The 21,142-nt window shown below is 62.1% G+C and overlaps 2 protein-coding genes across 5 annotated transcripts in view; one reads left to right on the top strand and one right to left on the bottom strand.

Moving 5' to 3' along the window:
- The first annotated feature begins 266 nt into the window (after nt 1–266).
- KIF7 (kinesin family member 7) lies at nt 267–16,291 on the top strand. 3 transcript variants are annotated; one of them, XM_070054527.1, is made up of 19 exons: nt 267–417; nt 2,184–2,535; nt 4,241–4,441; nt 5,234–5,627; nt 5,791–6,313; nt 6,715–6,831; nt 7,283–7,510; nt 8,015–8,145; nt 8,516–8,631; nt 8,773–8,919; nt 9,936–10,138; nt 11,740–11,937; nt 12,265–12,390; nt 12,471–12,647; nt 12,872–13,087; nt 13,416–13,622; nt 14,545–14,743; nt 14,831–14,977; nt 15,547–16,291. In XM_070054527.1, the coding sequence occupies exons 1-19, from the start codon at nt 340–342 to the stop codon at nt 15,912–15,914; spliced, it is 4,128 nt and encodes a 1,375-aa protein (XP_069910628.1). In that variant the 5' UTR covers nt 267–339; the 3' UTR covers nt 15,915–16,291. The 3 variants fall into 3 exon arrangements, with proteins under 3 accessions (XP_069910628.1, XP_069910629.1, XP_069910630.1); XM_070054528.1 differs by having other exon boundaries at nt 269–417; nt 2,171–2,535; XM_070054529.1 differs by lacking the exon at nt 267–417 and adding an exon at nt 525–845.
- The window catches only part of TICRR (TOPBP1 interacting checkpoint and replication regulator), a 46,346-nt gene continuing 41,218 nt past the window's right edge, over nt 16,015–21,142 (bottom strand). Inside the window, exons 20-22 of one of the 2 annotated variants that reach the window (XM_070054526.1) lie at nt 18,245–20,378; nt 18,017–18,142; nt 16,015–17,405 (exon numbers count right to left, since the gene is read on the bottom strand). In XM_070054526.1, the coding sequence (XP_069910627.1) occupies nt 17,359–17,405; nt 18,017–18,142; nt 18,245–20,378 (2,307 nt within the window). In that variant the 3' untranslated portion in view covers nt 16,015–17,358. The remainder of the gene's footprint in view (nt 17,406–18,016; nt 18,143–18,244; nt 20,379–21,142) is intronic. The other variant, XM_070054525.1, reaches the window with a different exon arrangement.

Raw genomic sequence — 21,142 nt, 5'->3', positions numbered from 1 at the left:
TCAGAAATGTTAAAAAGCGGGAAAGCGAGAGACTTGGGACCGTGGAAGTATTTATTTTAATGCCTTGGTTTTTGGCAAGGAGGGACGCCCTGGGCCTGAGGAGGAAACAGAGAGGATCCGAGTTGCGGACACGATCGCCTGGGGTCCAAACCCGACCGAGGGGAAGCCCTGCGGGGGATTCCCTGTGCAGGCCCGGCCCCCCAGCCCCAGACCCCGCCCCCGCCCCGCCCCGGCTGCGGGCCGACTCCGCGGCGCCTTCGGCCAGCGCCTGCGCCCCCGAGCGCGCGCGCGGGCGGAGTTGCGGGCGGGGAAGGGCTGTTTTGGGGGGCGGGGGTCCCGATGACGGCATCGGAGCGCGCCGCGCCGGGGCTGGGAGCCTTGACTGCAAGACCTCGGGCTGTGCTCGCGCCCAGGCTGGTGGGTCTGGGGCCGAGAGGGGGCGGAGGGCGAGGACCCGGACGGGTGGGGGAAGCGCGCGCTCGCTGCCCCCTGCGCAGGCCCGGGCGGGGAAGAGTCTAGACCCGGCGCTAGTGGCTCCCCAGCCTTGACCCCCCACCCCCGGCTTCCTGGTGGCCACTCCTTGGGCAGGCCAGCGCCCCCCAGCCCTAAATCTGGGGACGGAGGCCGGCATCCCGGGCCTGGCCAGGAGGAGCGAGCGCCGAGGCTGCAGGGGGACGGTCCTTGTTTGTAGTCGCTTCTAAAAACTTTTCGGGCGCTCTTGTCCCGTGCCCGCCGGGATCGCGCGGTCGCGCCGTGGAGTTGCTCAGCGAGCAGGGGTGCGGAGGAGGCTCCCCGGGCCGGGCTGCACCCCTGCCCCGACATTGCTGTGCAAAGCCGTGCACTGAGTGAGTGAACGGACCTAGGGCTGCGGTGCCCAGTGGTTCCACAGGAAGTGAGCGGTGCTGCGGGCGGGGTCCCCGACTGAGGCGAGCGGGCCGAGGAGCAGGGCGGAGCGAGTTCCTTGGATGGGGATTGTTCCTTACTGTGTTCTGGGCAGCGTCGGACCCTGTGCTGGGCGCTGGGGACCCAGCCGGCAGGGGAGCCTGGGAGGCGGGCGGACATGAGCACCCGAGTGGTCAGTGGAGGGGGCCGTGTGTATTGCCGTGGGGCGCCGAGCAGCAGTGTTTCCCTGGCCCCTGGAGAAAGGGGGGCACCCCTGCCCCGGTAGGCTGAGGAGGCTGGGGGACACCAACGTTGCAGAGAGAGAGAGAGAGAGCTCGAAGCAAAGTCTGGGGCCCAGGAGGTGGGTGGTTAAGGTAGACAGTTTATTTTAAGGCTTATCTTTTTTTATTTCTATGTTTAGATGTATTTACCTATTTGAAAGGCAGAGTGACATAGAGGATGAGGCAGAGAGAGAGATCCATTGGGTGCTAAACTCCTCGGATGGATAAAATAGCTGGGGCTGGATAAGCCTAGATCTCACCCAGGTCTCCCACATGGGTGGCAGGGACCCAAGCACTTGAGCCCTCACCCACTGCCTTTCCAGGTGCAATAGCAGGGAGCTGGATTGGAAGTGGAGCGGCCAGGACTTGGGCCATCTTCTACTGCTTTCCCAGGCCATAACAGAGAGCTGGGTCGGAAGTAGAGCAACCGGGACTTGAACTGGCGCCCATATAGGATGCTGGTATTGCAGGAGGCAGTTTTACCCGCTAAGCCCCTGTGGCTGCCTGTTTAAAAAAAAAAAATGCCCCCTGGCTGCCTGGTTGGAGCACAAGGGGAGACCAAGGCCCGCAGGGAAGGCCAGGCAAACTCATGCCACCAAGACTGTCACAGCCAGGACCAGGGCCTTGGCCGCAGGGTGGGGAGCAGCAGGTGGATGTGAGAGCTGTTGAGGAGAGGGACATGGGCAGGATTCGGTGGTGGGAGCTGGGGCTTGGCGAATCTGTTGATAGTTTTGAAGAAAGGGGGAGCGGGTTGCAGCGGTGACGTGATAAAGGCAGAGGCTGTGGTCTTGGGGCGGTGATGTGTGGAAATGCACACGGAGGCCTCTGCTGTCAGGTGGAGCAGTCGGGCCGCCTCTGGCCAGGATGGCAGCTGTGACTTGTGACTGTGTAAGGCTGTATCGGGCTCCTCGGCCCCCGGGCCTCAGGGCAGGATCTGGCCTCTGGTCACCTGCAGGGTTGTGTCTGGCCCCTGGAGTGCAGGTGCTGATGGCAAGGGCCTCTCAAAGCTTCTCCCCACAGGGCTTGGACCAGTCTTCCCTCCACATGGGGCTGGAGGCTCCGAGGCTGCCGGCGGTGGAGGAGGCCCCGGTGAGGGTGGCCCTGCGCGTGCGCCCGCTGCTGCCCAAGGAGCTGCTGCATGGGCATCAGAGTTGCCTGCAGGTGGAGCCGGCTCTCGGCCGCGTCACCCTGGGGCGCGACCGCCACTTTGGCTTCCACGTGGTGCTGGCCGAGGACACCGGGCAGGAGGCTGTGTACCAGGCCTGCGTGCAGCCCCTTCTCGAAGCTTTCTTTGAGGGCTTCAACGCCACCGTCTTCGCCTATGGCCAGACGGGCTCCGGGAAGACCTACACCATGGGGGAGGCCAGTGTGGGTGAGTGACCTTGATCGTGACCGCGGGCCCCTTTGAGGGATCTCAGTGTCTTCCGGGATTTCTGCTCCTGTTGAAGGTGGGGACCCTGGAGGAGGGGAGCAGGTTTCCCCACTGGGAAGCTGCAGCCATGTCAGGGGGCGGGGCAGGTAGGGAAGATGGGTCATTCATTGGAGAGCTTCTACACTCCATGGAGATGGGGCCATGCTACCTGGTCCTGGGGACCTCGGGGGAGCAGCTGGGAATGGGCACGGTTTGTCCTGGACGAGCTGTTGTCATGGCTGCCACAAGAATGCTTTGGATCAGTGGAAGGAACAGCCCCCTCTTAAGTAACATGAATTGCCTGCTCCTAGGCTGCTGTCCACCTAGGAGGGTGGACATTGCTATTAAAAAAAAATATTGGCGCCTGGGTGTTTTATGGAGAAAAAAAGCTTTATTGCAGCTTGCAGCTTTGGAGGCTGAAAGTCTTCAGAACAGGTGGCCCCCCCTGTTCAGCCTCTGGTGAGGGCCATCTGGCTGGGCTGCAGCGTGGCAGGTGCCAGTGTCCGAGGGACAGGGGACATGATGAGGCAGGAAGCCAGAGAGATTCAGGGGCCAGGCGGGGGCGCTAACTGGAGCCCCTGAAGAGCTACCTTAGTCCCCTCTGAGGGTGATGATGCTCAGTGACCCAGTGACCTCCCCCTGGGCCTCACCTCTTAAAGGGGCCAACACAGCCACCCTGGAAACCAAGCCTCTGACATAGTCAAGCCACAGCAGCTCCTGCGTTGGCCCGTTGGGCTGCCGTAGCAGAATGCCCCAGACTGGGCGGTTTATACACAGAAGAAGCTTACCCTGGAGTCAGCAACAGCAGATTCCAGGGGCTGATTGCTCCCAGGCAGCTCCTCCCCGCTCTGAGCCCATGTGCTGGAAGCAAGGCATGGCCCTGGGGTGTCTTCCCATGTCTTTCATGCCTCCACTCCCAGGCCCCACCTCCCCTCACCATGGGGAGTGTTGATTTCAGTACAGGGACTGGGGGAGACATACACATCCACATCCACATCATAGCAGTTTCAAAAGCATCCAGTGCAGAAAAACAGGTGCACGAAGTAAAGCTTACCTTATAACTGCCTTTCAGAAATCACTCACCCTCCTCACCCTCCCTGGATTCCAGTTTCTTTCTTTTTTTTTTTTTTAAGATTATTTATTTATTTATTTATATGACAGGTAGAGTTACAGACAGTGAGAGAGAGAGAGACAGAGAGAAAGGTCTTCCTTCCACTGGTTCACCCTCCAAATGGCCGCCACGGCTGGCACTGTGTCTATCTGAAGCCAGGAGTCAGGTGCTTCTCCTGGTCTCCCATGGGGTGAAGAGGTCCAAGGACTTGGGCCATCCTCCACTGCCTTCCCGGGCCACAGCAGAGAGCTGGACTGGAAGAGGAGCAGCCGGGACTAGAACCTGGTGCCCACATAGGATGCCGGCACTGCAGGCGGTGGTTTTACCCACCACACCACAGTGCCAGCCCCAGCTGCTAGCTCTTAAATTCTGTGAGTCTGCCTGACCACGTCAGAGCATGGCTGGGCTCAGCCTGCCCCTCCTAGGTGGGCCGCTGCCACTCGCTGGCTTCTCTATGCCGGAGCCCCGGGCCCCAGCTGCTGCCAGGGTCCTAGGGGCCTTGTGCCCTGTCCAGCTGAAGGCACCGCGGCAGGAGGCCCCGTGGTGTCTCCGCAGCCTCCCTCCACGAGGACGAGCAGGGCATCATCCCGAGGGCCATGGCCGAGGCCTTCAAGCTGATAGACGAGAACGACCTACTGGACTGCCTGGTGCACGTCTCCTACCTGGAGGTGTACAAGGAGGAGTTCCGAGACCTGCTGGAGGTGGGCACTGCCAGCCGTGACATCCAGCTGCGGGAAGACGATCGTGGCAATGTTGGTGAGGAGCTGACTGCGAGCGGGGCTAGGGAAGGCTTCTAGCTCAGAGCGGGTATCGTCCGTTCCCTCAGAATGCACGCCGCTCACTGGTGGGCAGCAAGCCGATCACTGCCCGTGGGGTGGAAGAAGAAAGCAGGGATTTATCACAAAGCCAGGAGCCAGGAGCTTTTTCCAGGTCTCCCACGCGGGTGCAGGGGCCCAAGGACTTGGGCCATCTTCTATCACTATCTCAGGCCATCAGCAGGGAGCTGGATCAGAAGTGGAGCAGCCGGGACATAAAGCAGCGCCCATATGGGATGCCGGCACTGCAGGTGGCAGCTCTACCTGCTATGCCACAGCGCCAGGATCAGGGGCTCTTGAGTCTGGGGATCCAGGACCCTGTCCCTTGGTTCAGCGAGTTAGTTTTCGTAGGATGCTGATTGGCTAAGGGAGGCAGACTAGGGCCTGCTGGTGTCTTGTATCAAAGGATTCCCCGGGGAGCTGGGTTTCAGGGGTGTGTACCTGTCAGGGCAGAGCACCTCCTCCGGGGAAGCTCCGGCCCTGCGTGGTTTTGCTTGACTTTCTCTGCATTGAGTCTGCACCCAGGGTGAGCAGCACTGAGCTGGGCGAGGGAGGGAGCAGAAAACCCGGAAGCCCTAACGGGGATGGGCAGCCCCCCCCCCCCCCCCGGCGGGGGCACCTGGGTCAGGAGGAGCAAGTGCGGGGCTCCTCCTGCCTGCCCAGCCCCGCCTGTGCACCTGCTGGCCGGTCCGGGCACTGCGCACAGCTCGCTCACGGTCTTCCGTGCCCACAGTGCTGTGCGGGGTGAAGGAGGTGGACGTGGAGGGCCTGGACGAGGTGCTGAGCCTGCTGGAGATGGGCAACGCGGCGCGGCACACGGGGGCCACGCACCTCAACCGCCTGTCCAGCCGCTCACACACGGTCTTCACCGTGACGCTGGAGCAGCGGGGCCGCGCCCCCAGCCGCCTGCCGCGCCCTGCTCCGGGCCAGCTGCTGGTGTCCAAGTTCCATTTCGTGGACCTGGCGGGCTCGGAGAGGGTGCTGAAGACGGGCAGCACCGGCGAGCGGCTCAAGGAGAGCATCCAGATCAACAGCAGCCTCCTGGCGCTGAGCAACGTCATCAGCGCCCTGGGCGACCCCCAGCGCCGCGGCAGCCACATCCCCTACCGCGACTCCAAGATCACCCGGTGAGCAGGGCCCAGGTGCGGGTGCCCGCGCTCGCGGGGTGTGTGGGGTGTCCCCCTCTGCCTTCCAGGCGCGGAACGTCTGCGGCCCCCAGGCGGCCACGCCCGGGAGCCGGTCCAGGCCTGGCGCGCGGGGCCCCTGACGCCCTGGCCCCCGCGTCCCCAGCATCCTCAAAGACTCGCTCGGCGGCAACGCCAAGACGGTGATGATCGCCTGCGTCAGCCCCTCCTCGTCGGACTTCGACGAGACCCTCAACACCCTCAACTACGCCAGCCGCGCCCAGAACATCTGCAACCGCGCCACGGTCAACTGGCGGCCCGAGGCCGAGCGGCAGCCCGAGGAGGCGGCGGCTGGGGCGCGGGCGCCCCCGCGGCACCGGTCGGAGACGCGCATCATCCACCGCGGCCGGCGCGCCCCAGGCCCCGTCGCCACCGCCGCCGCCGCCACCGCCGCCTCCTCGGCGGCCGCCGCCCGACTCGGTGCCGAGTGCGCGCGCTACCGGGCCCGCACCCACGCGGCCTACAGCCTCCTGCGCGAGCTGCAGGCCGAGCCCGGGCTGCCCGGCGCCGCCGCCCGCAAGGTGCGCGACTGGCTGTGCGCCGTGGAGGGCGAGCGCAGCGCGCTGAGCTCCGCCTCGGGGCCCGACAGCGGCATCGAGAGCGCCACCGCCGACGACGGCGGGCGGAAGGTGTGGCCCCGGGCCCGGCAGGCAGGGGGAAGGAGAAGGGTCTTTGGGCAGCAGGCTGGGCCTCTGCTCCATTTGCCAGGGGGGCGGCCGGGAGTCCGAGTCGCTCGCGCGGGTGCCCGCGGTCACTTCCTTAACTTCACCAAGTCCCAGGGCTTCATATGTAGCAAACCGCTAACCTTAATACCTATACGTGCATGGAGGGCCAAAGGCCAAGGAATGAGAGACGGTGTAGGGGTCCCCAGGCCGGGGTTGGGGGGAGGGTTGGGAGAGCCCTTCCCATCCCCCAGTGCAGGCTCTGCTTGGAGCAGAGGGGAAAGCAGGGCCAGGCCAGCCGGCGGCAGAGAAGGGGCCGGGGTGCCCCAGCTCCCCGCCCAGCCTGAAGCCCCTCTCTGTCCCACAAGGAGGACGAGGGGACGCAGCAGCTGCTGACCCTGCAGAGCCAGGTGGCGCGGCTGGAGGAGGAGAACCGAGATTTCCTGGCGGCGCTGGAGGACGCCATGGAGCAGTACAAACTGCAGGTGGGGAGCTCCTTACACGGTGCAGGGAAGGTTTCATGGAGGAGGGGAGCGGGTGCCTGCGGTGACTGTCCGAGGAGGAGAGGGAGACAGCCGGGGCAGGGTACCAGGAAGGCCCTGTAGAGACTGGGCGCGCAGCGGGCATGGCTCGGTCAGCCCCGAGCCATGCGCCCTCTGGTGGCAGAGGCTGGAAGTGGCGGCCTGGCACGGTAGGAGTATGGGGACCCGGCAGGGTGGGCGAGAGCTTGGGGTTGCGCTGGGCAGTGTTTGTGTGTTTGTGGCTGAGGTGCTGGGCGGGAGGTGGTCGGGGCGCGACCCTCTTCAGCTTTGCCCCCCACCCCGAGAGAGTTGCTGGTCTCAGACCTGTCCTTAAGCATTCTGCCCTTCCACCTGTTGGGAGCACCCCTGCTCCTGGCTGCCTCACTGTGCTCGGCGTGTGGCCCGTGTCTCGCAGAGCGACCGGCTGCGTGAACAGCAGGAGGAGATGGTGGAGTTGCGGCTGCGGCTGGAGATGGTTCGGCCTGGCTGGGGAGCCCCGGGGCTCCTGCAGGGCCTGCCTCCTGGTTCCTTTGTGCCACGACCTCACACAGCCCCCCTGGGGGGTGCCCACAGCCATGTGCTGGGCATGGTGCCCCCCGCCTGCCTTCCTGGAGATGAAGTTGGCCCCGAGCAGTGGGGAGAGGTGAGGAGACGGCAGCGAGGCTGGGTGTGTGCTGTGCTCTCGTGGGAGCGCCTGTGAGATGTGGGATGCCCAATTGTAGAGGAAGGGTCCAGAGTTGGGGGGTTGGGGGGGCCTCTCATAAGGGGCTGGTGCCGCTGGGCGTCCCTGGGGTAGCTGGGCGTTACTTGGAGTGAGGATTGGCTTCTGACAAGAGATGGGAATCTTGCATACCCCCAGATATGGGGAACTCACCACTGGAAGGCCACCTGCTTTGCAGGTTCACTTTCCCGTGAGCCCTCACCTGTCTCCCTGAGCCGTGGTCTGCTCCCAGTTCTGCCACTTTCAGGCCTGAAAGCTGTGGGTTATCTCAGCCCTGAGGCCCAAAAGGATGTGGACTGGGTGGAGGTCAGCTTGGCCTTGGAGGAACAGAGGGCTTGAGGAGGCAGGGACGTGAAGAGGGCTGGGTGCAGAGCAGAGGTGTGGGAGATGGGAGATGGCTCATGGACGGTGATGCGCCCCCTGCAGGTGACGGATGGCAAGGAGGCTGGAGCAGAGCTGCGGGCAGAGGGGGAGAAGCCAGGAAGTGGCTCTTCAGCTGCATCCAAGGAGGAAGAGGAGGAGGAGGAGCCACCCAGGCGGGCCTTGCACCTGCGCAGGTGAGTGGGACCCGCTGCACACCAGACAAGGACCAGCACTTCTCACGACAGCAGCGGGGCGACCCCTTGGGTCTCGAGGCGCCCTCACCTGCATCACCCTTGCCAGCCCCTTGTGGGGAGAGCAGGCCAGTGGCTATGGGCTGTGAGCCACGGGGTATCCCTGGGTGGATGTGATGTGGGGTGAGCCCAGGCCTCCTAGGTCTCAGCCTGCACCCCAGCTCTCAGTGTCCCCCACCAGCCGCCCTGCTCTGCCAGACACCTGGGGTGACGTTGAGCCTGGGGGACAGAAAGTCTGGTGGCCTCTCTTCCTCTCGCCTGGCCTGGGAGGTGACTGAGCTACAGGGTACAGATGCCTGCTTCTGCCTTCCAGAAATGGGATCAGCAACTGGAGTCAGAAGGTGGGGGCCCGCCCAGGGAGTCCATCGGACAGGAAGGGCCTGGAGCCCCACCTTGAAGAGCTGGATACAGCCGTCCCTGGGTCCAGAGGTAAGCTGGGTCCCTCCGTGGTCCCGGGACAGCCACCCTGGGCCCGTGCACACTGTCCCTGGGAGTGCTGCTCCTTCCCATTCCTCCCCCTCCCCCATTCTCAGTTGGGGTGGTGAGCTTGACCTTGACTGCCTGTTCCAGTGGCTGGTGGGAGCAAGGCGCAGACCTGCCAGGCCCCCGCTGCCATGGCCTCTGAGTGGCGGCTGGCCCAGGCCCAGCAGAAGATCCGCGAGCTGGCCATCAACATCCGCAGGAAGGAGGAGCTCATTGGCGAGCTGGTGCGCACAGGTGAGTGGCAGGCACCGGGTCAGGCCTGCCTCCTGGGGGTGGCTTCCCACCTGCCCCGTTCTGGAGCCGGCTCGAGGGTGGAGGGCTGAGGAGCAGGGGCCAGGAGACCAAGGTTTGAGCCTCACCTTCCTTTGAGCAAGCAGCGAAAGGCCTCCAAGCCTTCGTTTTCTCATCTCTGAAGTGGGGCGAGCGTCGCAGGTTGTTGGGAAGGCGATGTGGATCAGTTCCGCTGAAGTGCTTAGGAGAACTCTCAGCTCCTGCCAGGGAGCGCTTGGCACGACCCATGCACGCTGTGCACAGAATCTCTGGGTTACACAGTGTGACAGGGTACCACGTGTCCCCAGACCATACCGCACCTGCTGCCGGCAGGTGACAGGAATGGAGGAGCGGGCCAGTTTTAGGTGGCGGCCAGTGGCTCCCTCCGCCCTCTGGAAATCCCCATGTGTTGACCCGGTGGCCGACTCTAGTTGTTTTGGGTCTGTCTCCTGCCTCCTTGTGGTGCCATTTAACTTAGCCCTCTGTTCCCTTGTTTCCTACACGTGAGTTTGCTTCTAGAGGCTTGATGATGTGCGAGTTAAAAAGCTGGTTAATTTTGTAATTTGCTTGGGTCACTGCTGTGGATGAGGTTCATTCAGAAAGTGAGCTTGGCCTGCCGGTTCATCGTCCCAAATCCCACTCCCGCCTCTAGCTCCTGACCCCAGCTCCCTGAAGCACAGTGGTGGGCCCCTGCCCCCCATGTCGGAGAGCTGGATCCAGTTCCCAGCTCGCAGTCTGGCCCAGTCCTACCCAGCCATTGCAGGCATTTTGGGAGTGGTCCACTGGATGGGAGACCACCCCCCGAGCCCACCGCTGTCTGTCTTTCAAATGAACAAATAAAGAATGAGTGGACCGGAGGAACAGGCTGAGTCAGTCGTGGTGCAGCAGTAGCACCGCTCAGGGAACACGCAGGCCTCCATGGCTGACGCGGCTGGGGGTGGGGGAGCTGCCTGTTTGATGCGCTCCCCGCTGGCTTTCAGGGAAAGCAGCCCAGGCCCTGAACCGCCAGCACAGCCAGCGCATCCGGGAACTGGAGCAGGAGGCAGAGCGCGTGCGGGCTGAGCTGAGCGAAGGCCAGAGGCAGCTGCGGGAGCTTGAGGGCAAGGAGCCCCAGGACGCCAGCGAGCGGTCCCGGCTGCAGGAGTTCCGCAAGCGGGTGGCCGCCGCCCAGAGCCAGGTGCAGGTCAGTGTCGGGGCTGGGGATGGCGTGGGGCGGTGGGGGGAGGGGAGGGGTGTGCTGGCTCTGGCCTCCAGGCTGCAGTCCCTGGAGCCAGGGCACAGGCGCTGTGGGGCCCAAGCCCACTGTGGCTCCCTGGCTGGTGGCGCCGGCTCCCTCTTGGCATCTTGGAGCAAGGCTGTTATCAGTGAGCTTTGTGTAGGACCTGGCGTTGGCTCAGCTTCCGACACAGAGGCAGAGGGGCCAGTCCTGCCTGCCTGGTGCTGCCTGGGGAGGGGCAGCCGAGCAGCCCTGCCCTGCTCTGCCCACCTGTCCCTCCTCCACCCATCCCCCATCTGCCTACCTATCAATCATGTGTCCATCTAACCACCTATCCATTCCACCTTTGTCAGTGGACGTGTCCGTCTGTCTGTCCGTGTGTCCGTGCGCGGCCTGCCCATGGACTTGTGGGCTCTGCCAGGGCTGCCATCATCAAGTGCAGGCGGCCCCCAGCTGTGGAGGCTGGAGTCCAAGGTCAAGAGGGTGGCGGGTCTGGATTCCCCTGAGACCTCTGTCTGGCTCGCGGGTGGCTGCTTCTCCACTGTGTCTTTTCCTGGCAACTGTCTGTGCCCTGGCGTCCGTGCTGTCCCCTTCTGCTCACAAGGTCACCGGGCACCCAGCTTCCTCACCTGCCATTCTCTGTCTCCAAATTCAGCCACGTTCTGAGGTGTACAGGGGGTGGGGCTCCCACAAAGGCGTTCAGCCCCTAATACGTCCATCCTGTTTTTGACTGACCCGTGATCCCGCCCACCTATCCGCGTGTCCACCCTTCCACTCATCCCTGCAGTTGTCCGTCTGTCATTCATTCCTCAGTTCAGGTGCCAGAGCTGGTATGGTTCAGATGCTTGGGAGCGTGGCTCTGCAACCCAGCTGCTTGGGTTTGGGTCCCACAATGCCGCAGCCTGGCTATGTGTCCTTGGTCAGGTCTCCTAACCTCTCTGTTCCTTGCTCTATAAATGAGAGCTAATACTCATCATTTTTTTTTTAAGATTTACTTATTTATTTGAAAGTCAGAATTACACAGAGAGAAAAGGAGAGGCAGAGAGAGAGAGAGAGAGAGAGAGAGGTCTTCCAGCTGCTAGTTCACTCCCCAATTGGCCGAAACGGCTGGAGTTACGCTGATCCAAAGCCAAGAGCTTCTTCCAGGTCTCCCACGTGGGTGCAGGGACCCAAGGACTTGTGCCATCTTCTACTGCTTCCCCAGGCCATAGCAGAGAGCTGGATCAGAAGAGGAGCAGCCGGGACTCGAACTAGTGCCCATGGGCTGCTGGCGCTTTAGGCCAGGGCATTAACCCCTGTGCCACAGCGCCGGCCCCTCATCATTCTTTTTGATTGGGTTGTTCAGGATCACTTAGTACACAGAAGAGGACTTTGCACGGTGCTTGGTGTTTAGTGAAAGTCTTGGTAGAACCGTTACTAGCCTTCTGTCATCGCTACTGTTTGTTCGGCACGCACTGGCCTTGCGCTTCCGTCTGTCGCCCTGTCTGTCCGTCCATCCATCCTTCCGTCCTGCCCACCGCTGAGTGCCAGGCGCTGTGCCAGGCTTGCGCTATCTGTGTGTGGCCCAGGTGCTGAAGGAGAAGAAGCAGGCGACGGAGCGGCTGGTGTCGCTGTCGGCCCAGAGCGAGAAGCGGCTGCAGGAGCTGGAGCGGAACGTGCAGCTCATGCGGCAGCAGCAGGGGCAGCTGCAGAGGCGGCTGCGCGAGGAGACGGAGCAGAAGCGGCGCCTGGAGAGCGAGATGAGCAAGCGGCAGCACCGCGTCAAGGTCAGGGCCACGGCCGCGAAGCCCGGGCAGGGCGCCACTCAGTCCCCTCACCTCTCTGTGGTCTTTGCTGAGACGCTGGGGAGCGACAGAGACGTGAGGCCAGGGGGAGACTTCAGCGGGGTGATGGGGAGCAGGTGCTGGCACCGTGGAGGGACTGGGTAACCTGTGCTGTGTCTGCCTGCTGGGCCCAGACAGAGTGGCAGGTGGTACCGGGAAGACGCGCCCCAGGGCCGGCCGGCGCTCCCGTGGGCCTCTGGGCGTCACTGGCAGGCCCTGGGAAGGCTCCGGCACCGCAAGTGGCCCCGTCCACCGAGCTTCCTCCCCCAGGAGCTGGAGCTGAAACACGAGCAGCAGCAGAAGATCCTCAAGATCAAGACGGAGGAGATCGCGGCCTTCCACAGGAAGCGGCGCAGCGGCAGCAACGGCTCCGTGGTCAGCCTGGAGCAGCAGCAGGTGGGGCCGCGCCTCCCCGGTGGGCCCCGGGAGGCAGCCCCACCGCCCCGGGGAACTGAGTGCCCTCCCCGCCTGCTTAGAAGATCGAGGAGCAGAAGAAGTGGCTGGACCAGGAGATGGAGAAGGTGTTGCAGCAGCGGCGGGCGCTGGAGGAGCTGGGGGAGGAGCTCCGCAAGCGGGAGGCCATCCTGGCCAAGAAGGAGGCCCTGATGCAGGAGAAGACGGGGCTGGAGAGCAAGCGCCTGCGGTCCAGCCAGGTGAGCCCCGGTACACCCCTTCCTCGGGGGTCTGAGCCCTCTGTGTCTTTCCTCTGGGCCCCCTGCCTCCCCAAGCTTCTGGGAACTAAGAGTTGGGCCTGCCTGGCTGTCGGGGCTGTAGGTTTGCTGAGGGCAGGCCCCGGGTGGTCCTTAGCATCCAGGGACCGCCAGCCCGTGAGGACGGGATCTGCTCCGGCCCTGATCGCTGGCCGTGCCGCCCACAGGCCCTGAACGAGGACATCATGCGGGTATCCAGCCGGCTGGAGCACCTGGAGAGGGAGCTGTCCGAGAAGAGCGGGCAGCTGCGGCAGGGCAGCGCCCAGAGCCAGCAGCAGATCCGCGGCGAGATCGACAGCCTGCGCCAGGAGAAGGACTCGCTGCTGAAGCAGCGCCTGGAGATCGACGGCAAGCTGCGGCAGGGCAGCCTGCTCTCGCCCGAGGTGCGCCCCCGACGGCCAGCCTGCACGGCCTCGCCTGAGCGGAGAGCAGACCTGCGGTGTCCCAACACCGCCCTCCGTGCAGTGCCGGGGATCCAACTTCCTGAGTGCAGCTCACACCCTGGACATGGGCTTGAGAAAAGGGCGTCTTAGCGGGGCCCCACCCTCCCCCAGGGCCGAGTTGTGACTGACGTGTCCCTGCTGCTGTGATGAGCGGGGAGGGGGGAGCTTTTCTCCTGATGTGCTCAGGGCAGGACCCCTGAGGCTCAGTTGTGTCTGCCTAGTACACCCATTCACACACCCACCCACACGCGTGTCCCTGTCCCCACAGGAGGAGCGGACGCTGTTCCAGTTGGATGAGGCCATCGAGGCCCTGGACGCTGCCATCGAGTACAAGAACGAGGCCATCACGTGCCGCCAGCGGGTGCTGCGGGCCTCGGCCTCGCTGCTGTCCCAGTGCGAGATGAACCTCATGGCCAAGCTCAGCTACCTCTCGTCCTCAGAGACCAGAGCCTTGCTCTGCAAGTATTTTGACAAGGTGGGTCTGGAGCCCCTCACCTCCTCCTCCTGCCACTCTTGAGGACTAATGCCCGCCTCCAGGGCTGCCTGGCTCCAGTCTTCAAAGCCGGTTTCCCCTAGTGAAGTTAAGACCCAACCTCCTCCACCCCGTCTTCCTGTCTGGTCCGCTTCAGGGTGGCCTTGTCCAGTGGTTCCCAGAGCCCGGGGCCATATCTGGTGACACTCGTGGTTGTCACAGTGGTAGGGATGGAGGCCAGGGATCCTAAACATCCTTTATTTATTTATTTAAGATTTATTTATTTATTTGAAAGAGTTATACAGAGAGAGAAGGAAAGGCAGAGAAAGAGAGAAGTGTTCCATCCGCTGGTTCACTCCCCAGTTGGCCACAATGGCCAAAGCTTCTTCCTGCATGCGGGTGCAGAGGCCCAAGGAGTTGGGCCATCTTCTACTGCTTTCCCAGGCCACAGCAGAGCGCTGGATCGGAAAGGAGCAGCCAGGTCTCGAACCGGCACCCATGTGGGATGCCAGCGCTTCAGACCAGGGCGTTAACCCACTGCGCCACAGTGCTGGTCCCCTAAACATCCTTTAACATGCAGGGCAGGCCCCACAACCAAGAACCACCTGCTCAGGATGCCCGAGGTTGAGAATCCTGACCTGGAGGACATGCTGCAGCTTGAGGCCCTGCCTAGCAGCTCAGCAGGCTGTGGGCAGGACAGGATTCACAGCAGGAGACAGTAAATGCCACCCTGAGACCCAGCTATGATCACTTGGGGCTGGCTGCCTAAGGCACCGTTGGTGTCGGAGGCTACACCTTGGCTCAGCAGGAAATACCCCGGGGATTTCTTGGTGGCGTCTGCCGTGGGGGCACGTTGGCCAGATTTGGCGTCCCCACCAAGGCTTCCCAGGGGGACGGGGGCTGAGCCGGCTGGGTCTCGGGACAGGTGGTGACGCTCCGAGAGGAGCAGCACCAGCAGCAGATCGCCTTCTCGGAGCTGGAGATGCAGCTGGAGGAGCAGCAGAGGCTGGTGTACTGGCTGGAGGTGGCCCTGGAGCGCCAGCGCCTGGAGATGGACCGGCAGCTGACCCTGCAGCAGAAGGAGCACGAGCAGCACGTGCAGCTGCTGCTGCAGCAGAGCCGAGGTGCCGAGGCCCAGCCGAGCCCTGGCGGGGGGCGGGGCGGGGGCTGCTCGCACCCCCTCACCGCTCCTCTCTGCCTTTCCACCGTAGACCACCTCGGCGAGGGGTTAGCAGACAGCAAGAGGCAGTATGAGGCCCGGATTCAAGCTCTGGAGAAGGAGCTGGGCCGCCACATGTGGATCAACCAGGAGCTCAAACAGAAGCTCAGCGGCGGGAACGCTGCGGGCCAGAGCAGGGGTAAGGTCCTCCCAGCTGGCCGTGTGCGGCCCGCGTGCCTGGAGTCGGGCTTACTCTTGGTCTGGGCGAGAGCCCAGCAACCACTCTCACTTCAGATCTCATGGGGCATTTCTTGGCTTACAAGGGGGCTTCAAAAAGTTCATGGAGTTTAAAAATAAGGCAGCCAGAACTCAGTCCAGGCCTCCTGTGTGGTTAGCAGGGACCCAGGTATCTGAGCCGTCGCTTGCCCCCCAGGGTGCACATCAGTAGGACGCTGATATTGGGGGTGGAGCCAGGCACTGCATTATGGGATTGGGCGTCCCGAGTAGGGTCTTGACTGCTGGGCCAAACGCCCCCGTCCCAGCTGAAACTTATCTCTGCCGCGCAAGTACAAGCAGGCCCTACCCTGCTCAGCTTCCGATATCAGCGAGATGGGGAGCATTCAGGCCGGCATGGGAATGGATGAGACTTCCATTTTTCCCACAAACATTTCAAAGTTCCCTCCTGTTGTCCTGGAGTGTTGGAAAGCCAGGACCTCAGGAAGCCAGGCCGCCTCTCTCTCTGACAAGGACAATTCCTCTCCGTGACAGGTGGGGAGAGGAGGAGCCTCTGCTTGGAGAACAGACAAGCCCCTGGACACGAAGACGAACCCCAGCCAGCGCCCGAGCTTCCCTGGCAGTCCCCGCTCAGCGAGGCAGCGCCCCGCACCCGGGAGGAGACACGGGACTTGGTCCACGCTCCGCTGCCCGTGACGTGGAAACGATCGAGCCTGTGTGGCGAGGAGCAGGGCTCCCCAGAAGAGCTGAGGCCGCGGGAAGTGGCCGAGCCCCTGGTGGGGCGGGTGCTACCCCTGGGCGAGGTGGGCCTGCCCTGGAACTTGGGGTCTTTGCCCAAGGCCCGGCGGGAGCCAAGAAGAGCCAGCCCAGGAATGATCGATGTCCGCATAAACCCCCTGTAGGCCCTTCGGTGGGCGCTGCCTCTGGGGAAGCTTCCCGGTCCTGTTTGCTTTTGTGGAGGGTCTCGCCTCACCCCGAGTCCAGCTCCTCCTCTTTACACTTGGGGCAGTCAGCAGGGCCACAGCCCCTAAGAACTGGACTCCCGCAGAAGCGGGACAGACTTTTCCCGCCCTCGGCCTCGCAGCTGCGGGACCTGGTCCCTTTGCCTTGCTCTGGGGTTTCAGGCTGAGCCTCCGTGCCCACGGTCTTGGGGTTCAGGGAGGCTTGTTGAACGGCGTCCAACAACAGCTGGGTTGGGGTCTTATGTTCATGGGGGGACTAGGAAACCGAGCACATTTTTTAAAAAAACCGTTTAATAGTAAACAAGAATAATCTCTCAGTTTTCACTTGGAGTTTGATTTACAAGACAGCCAGGTTTGGTCCCTTTTTTGGAGGCCGTGGTGCAGTCCTCAGTGCTGTCACTGCCGGCTGGGCCCTTGTCCCAGACCCAACAGCAGGCCGGTTGCTGCTCCGTGGGTGCTCCGGAAGGAAGTGCTGTGCTCTGTGACTGGGCCAGGACTGCCCGGGACGGGCTGGCTCTCAGGGCACAGCTGGAGATGTGGTTGCTCTGGGAGCCCTGGAGCTGGACCGTGGTCAGTTAACCACAGGCTGAGCATTACAGAGAAGCACCGAACGCCGAGTAAGCAGAGATGGTTTTATTGTTACTCAGGGGATGCAGAAAATCCCTCTGCAGCAGCTCCGAGAAGCATCGCACACAGGGCTCCTTCTCTGTTCTCACCGCGGGGCATGGTGGTCCCATCTCACTCAGGCCCTTGTCTGGTCTCCTGCTCCCCAACTGCCCAAGGCACAGCTGGGCCGGGGATGGGCGAATGCAGGAGGGGACGTTAACACTGAGGGCATCCTTGCAGGAATCGGAAAGCCGACCATGCTGAACGGCTTGGTTCCAGGTCCCAGATTGCTCCAAGCCCGTGGGACCTAGCTGACTTCCCCGCATCTTCTGAGCTTTCTCAGTCCCATCAGGCTGCGGTCACGACTGTTCCGGGACAAACCGCTAGGATTCCTTTATGGTACGAGTGTGGAGTCCCCCGCGCGTCCGGAAGACCCACGCTCAGAGCACTTCTGCCCGTGACAGGCAACGGATCTGGACGGGTTCCGTGTGTGTGTGTAGTCCTGAGTCCGCCCGGCGCCTCCCTGGCTAGCTGAGGAGCTTCTTCCGCGTGTAAGTTCTGCCAATGGGGCGCCTCCTGGAGAGTGCTCGGCTGAAGGGAGATTCCTCGGCGTTGGAGGGAAACACATCCGCATCCTCATCTAAGGAAAGGCAGGGAGACTCAGCGGCCAGTGACTGAGGACCGAGCAAAAGGCCTAAACGGCAGAAGCCACACGCAAACATGGACTCGGGAGCCAGCTGTCGGCACTGCTTAGAGGTTTGTTCATCCCGCAGAAATGTTAGCCACGCTTCCTACGAGGCCCTCCTCCCTGACAGCAATGAGCCTCTGCAAGAACGCACAGCACCGTGGGACGAGTGCTTTTTAGATCTTGGGTCTGTGGGGTTGATGTTATTGTCTGATTTCTATCATGGGCTCCAGGGAAGAGAACCACAGAGCTCCCTCCACCCCGTGCTCCCCTGCAGTGCGGCACAGAGGGGGAAACACCCAAACAGTGCCATTCACGGGCCAAGTCCAAGGCCTTTACACTTGGGGGTGAGGAGGGGTGCCAGAGTCTGAGGCTGACCACTGCGGTCAGCGCTCATCTGAGAGTGCACAGTGCAAACCCACCGTGGGCTGTGGCTGGCTTCGAACACAGCAGCGATCACTCCTGCTGCTCAGAACACCTTCCTGCCCAGATTCCAAGGCCATGACTGACGGCTGGCGCCAACTGACCCTCTGCTGTCCCTATTGAGAGACTGCAACATTTCAGGAGGACCTGGAGGTCTGTCTGATGCAGATTTTCTAAGGCAGAGTTTCTCTGGGAAGGGCACATGACAGACTGGCACAAAACCCATCCACCCCATGCCTGGCATCCCTGGGGCTCCCCCCACATCCATTTGCCTGACAACTCTGGCTACCCCGGGAGGAGTCTCCAGGACCTGTAACAGACAAGTTACCTCTGGTGTCTCTGCACTGAGAGGATGGCGTTTTCCCCTGGAACAGCAGCGGGGACTGGGTCAGGGCCTGGAGACCACTGGCAGACAGGCAGCTGCGCACGGCGTAGCCGGGAGGTGGGGTGGAGCCTACAGAGATGCCACGTGTAAGACACAACCAAGAAGCAAGCCTGGGCCATCCCAAGGCTTCCCTGCCCCACGCTCTAGTCTGCCCAAGAGAAACAAACTCACCAGAAACGAACACCTCGTCGTCCCCCGTGGAGGGGAGTGGTCGCCCACTGCAGCTCGGAGACCTCTCTTCACTCTGCCCCTCTTCTGGGTCTTCTCTGGGGCCGGCACAGACCCTCTTGGTTCGATAATCAGGGTCTTCCTTGGTGGACAAGAGTCTCTTCCTGGAACCCAGCCCAAACTGTCCCCACGAGAAGGCGTCCTCAGCCTTGGGCACGCTGTCCCTCGGAGGTGACTGGTCTGGCAGCTGACACACACCCTCAAGCTCAAAATCGCCCAGGATGGAAGTCTTGTGCAAGCTGAGTTCAAGGCCCCGATCCTTTGCCTCGGGGTCAAGTGGTGGCAGGACGCCAGGAAGGTCCGCACCGACCTCGCCCCTCCCAGCAGAGGGGCCGGCGCTGCAGTCCACTGCCCTCTTCCTCCGGGGCCAGTCTTTAATTGTGTCGGGAGTGGTCTTCCCACTGTGCTTGGGGGATGGTGTCCAAGGAACCCCGACATCGGTTTGGAATGGGGAAGGGGTGCTAGAGGGGCAGCGGGTGGGGGTGCAGGACTGGCAGATGTAGGTTTGTCCCCCGCCCTTGCCGGGTGTGCTGTGTGAAGGCCGCAGGCAGGGGGGCGACACGTAGGTGCATTCGGGTTTGCCAGACGACCTGGCCTTGGCCACGCTGAGAGCAGGGAAGGGGCTCTCCTCCCCCAGGCCGCTCTCCTCCTTTCTCAGGGACTCAGCCTCACACAAAGAGCCGCCGTCGACCTTTTTAATCCGAAGCCTGGGAAGGCCAGAGGCTTGCATCTGCAGCTCAACCTCGTAGGTCTCTGGGCTGGCAGCAGCTTGTGGGTGCTCAGCTGAGGCCTGCAGCTGCTCCAGCTGCGCCACAGCCTGGCGCTGCCTCCTGTCGGCTGTGCAGCGCAGGTCGTATGATGGCATCAGAGGAGACAGGGGCCCAGAGGAAGGAGGAGTCGGAGGAATCCCGGGGTCGGACGCAGACGGCTTCTCACCAGCAGCTGAGGTCCTGAGCCCCTCCCCTCCCCCCACTGGCGAGATGGCACTTTTCAAGCTATCACTGCCCTGGCATTCAGCTTCCTCAAGAATCAGACACTCTGTGTCGCTGGAAATAAGCAAAGGAGAGGACCTGCGCCAGTCACTCCCGAAACCAGTGCCCAGGGAACTCTGACCCTCAGATGCAGACTGGGGACAGAGACTCACTTCTTTCTGGCCCCTTCTGCAGTCTGTGATGGCTGCCAGGGTGTCGGTCCTCACCACAGGGGACGCAGGGGTGTCAGGCTGGCACTGCAGGAAGTTTCTTTCGGGATTAGAGGTCCTTCTGCACCATTTCCCAGTTTTGGAGGGTGGAGGAGGGGGGACATCAGAAGTAGCTGCCTGGGAGGTTTTGCAGGGAGTCGAGGGCACAGGAGAGAGAGGGGGTGCTACATTGGAACACGCTGGGAGCGCTTTCCAATCCAGCTCTTCAGGGGGAGGAGACTCTGTTGGTTCCCTAAACAGACTCTTCTTGGAAACATCACATAGAGGAGGGTGAATGCGTTTCTTTGGAGAAGTGGGTGGGGAACAATTCGCAGTCGCCTTCCCTGATCTCTTCCGGGTTTTGACAGCATAGTCCTTTGGTCTCTGCGCTGGTTCCTCTGACCGAGCAGCTGGGGGGCTGAGGCGCTGTGGGTGTTTCTGATTCGGAGGTGAGCTCGCGCAGCCTGCCCTCGGTGGTGTTCTGAGAAAGTATCTGCTGGGGGTCGCACACGTGCTTCCAGGGTGGGCGGTCGATGGAGGCGGGGATGCTGGATGCTGGGGGCGGCCTTCAGGATTGGAATTAACTGAATGTGGCCAAGAACAACTGGGCAAAAACTCAGATGCCTGAGCACCTAGCCTCCTGGGAGTTCTTGGTAACTTTGTTTCAAGAACGGCACCTTCTCCTGCCAGGGGGAATCCTTTCCCAGGAGTCCCTCTGGATCCCTGTGGATCCCAGCCTCGCGAGGAATCTCCTAGGGGCTTCTGGGGAGCGGCCTGCTTTGCAGGTGTCACCTGCGGTCCATCAGCAGCACACGGCGGAGTCTGCGGCGTGCGCGGGAACCTCCCCGGTGTGGTTCCAGGAAAACTTGGAGATTTCTGGTAACTCTTTTTGGGAGTCTGTAGAGAAAAATGTTTATCTCAGTGCTTGAATATTATAACCCGTATTACCTAAAGAAGCGCTGTAGTCATCTCTAAGGTTAGTCAGCCAGAGGCAGGATCTGAAGTTGGAAGTCTCAAACAGGGACCAGCTTCCCTCTCCAAAACACCACTCAGGATTTGCTTGACCTCTTTTCTAGGACCAAGCACTGGATCCACCATCAGTTGCTTCTCCTAAGAACAGAGTTTCCACACCTTGCGCTCTAAGGCTAAGCTACGCTTTGCCTGCAGCTGCATCATCACAACTATTCACTTGCTCCTGTGCTCAGCTCCACCCCGCATGTGCTTACTGAACCCCTATTATGGGCCAGGGGATGTGTGTGGGGGATGGGGTAGAGCGAGGGAGGGAATATAAAGATACATAAGGCACAGAAGCAAAGATAACATTTCAGAGAAAACAAAACTTCCCTTCCTTCTTGCAAAAACACCTGTACTTAAAAGCTGCAATAGGTGAGGAGGTCCCACGCCTATCTCCCTGCAGCACCTTCCTGATGCTCTCCGGAAGTCCCACGTTCAGCGGGACACAGATGGGCAACACAGTGTGGGCAGGGCAGTGACAGGGACGGCACAGGCATCATGGAGCACAAGGGGGCGGTCTAAGCTGGTGGGGAGTGGGGCGGGTGAGTAGTAAGCGGATCTTCAGGAATGGATGTCAGCAAAGGCTGGCAAAGTTGGGGAGAGGGTCTGTGGGCACAGAAAACAACACGAGTAAGAGCGCAAGTGTG

This window comes from Oryctolagus cuniculus, chromosome 12 (genome assembly GCF_964237555.1).
Source record: "Oryctolagus cuniculus chromosome 12, mOryCun1.1, whole genome shotgun sequence".
NCBI classification, from domain to species: Eukaryota; Metazoa; Chordata; class Mammalia; order Lagomorpha; family Leporidae; genus Oryctolagus; species Oryctolagus cuniculus.
The sequence above is the reverse complement of the archived record's forward strand: the minus strand, read 5'-3'. Positions and strand labels throughout refer to the sequence as shown.

Bases quoted from the DNA above. Each gene is read 5' to 3' on its own strand.
- KIF7 (XM_070054527.1), top strand. From the start codon at position 340: ATGACGGCATCGGAGCGCGCCGCGCCGGGGCTGGGAGCCTTGACTGCA. The intron at 11,938-12,264 runs GTCAGGGCCACG...TTCCTCCCCCAG, and splicing joins AGCGGCAGCACCGCGTCAAG to GAGCTGGAGCTGAAACACGA. The intron at 13,088-13,415 runs GTGCGCCCCCGA...CTGTCCCCACAG, and splicing joins GCAGCCTGCTCTCGCCCGAG to GAGGAGCGGACGCTGTTCCA.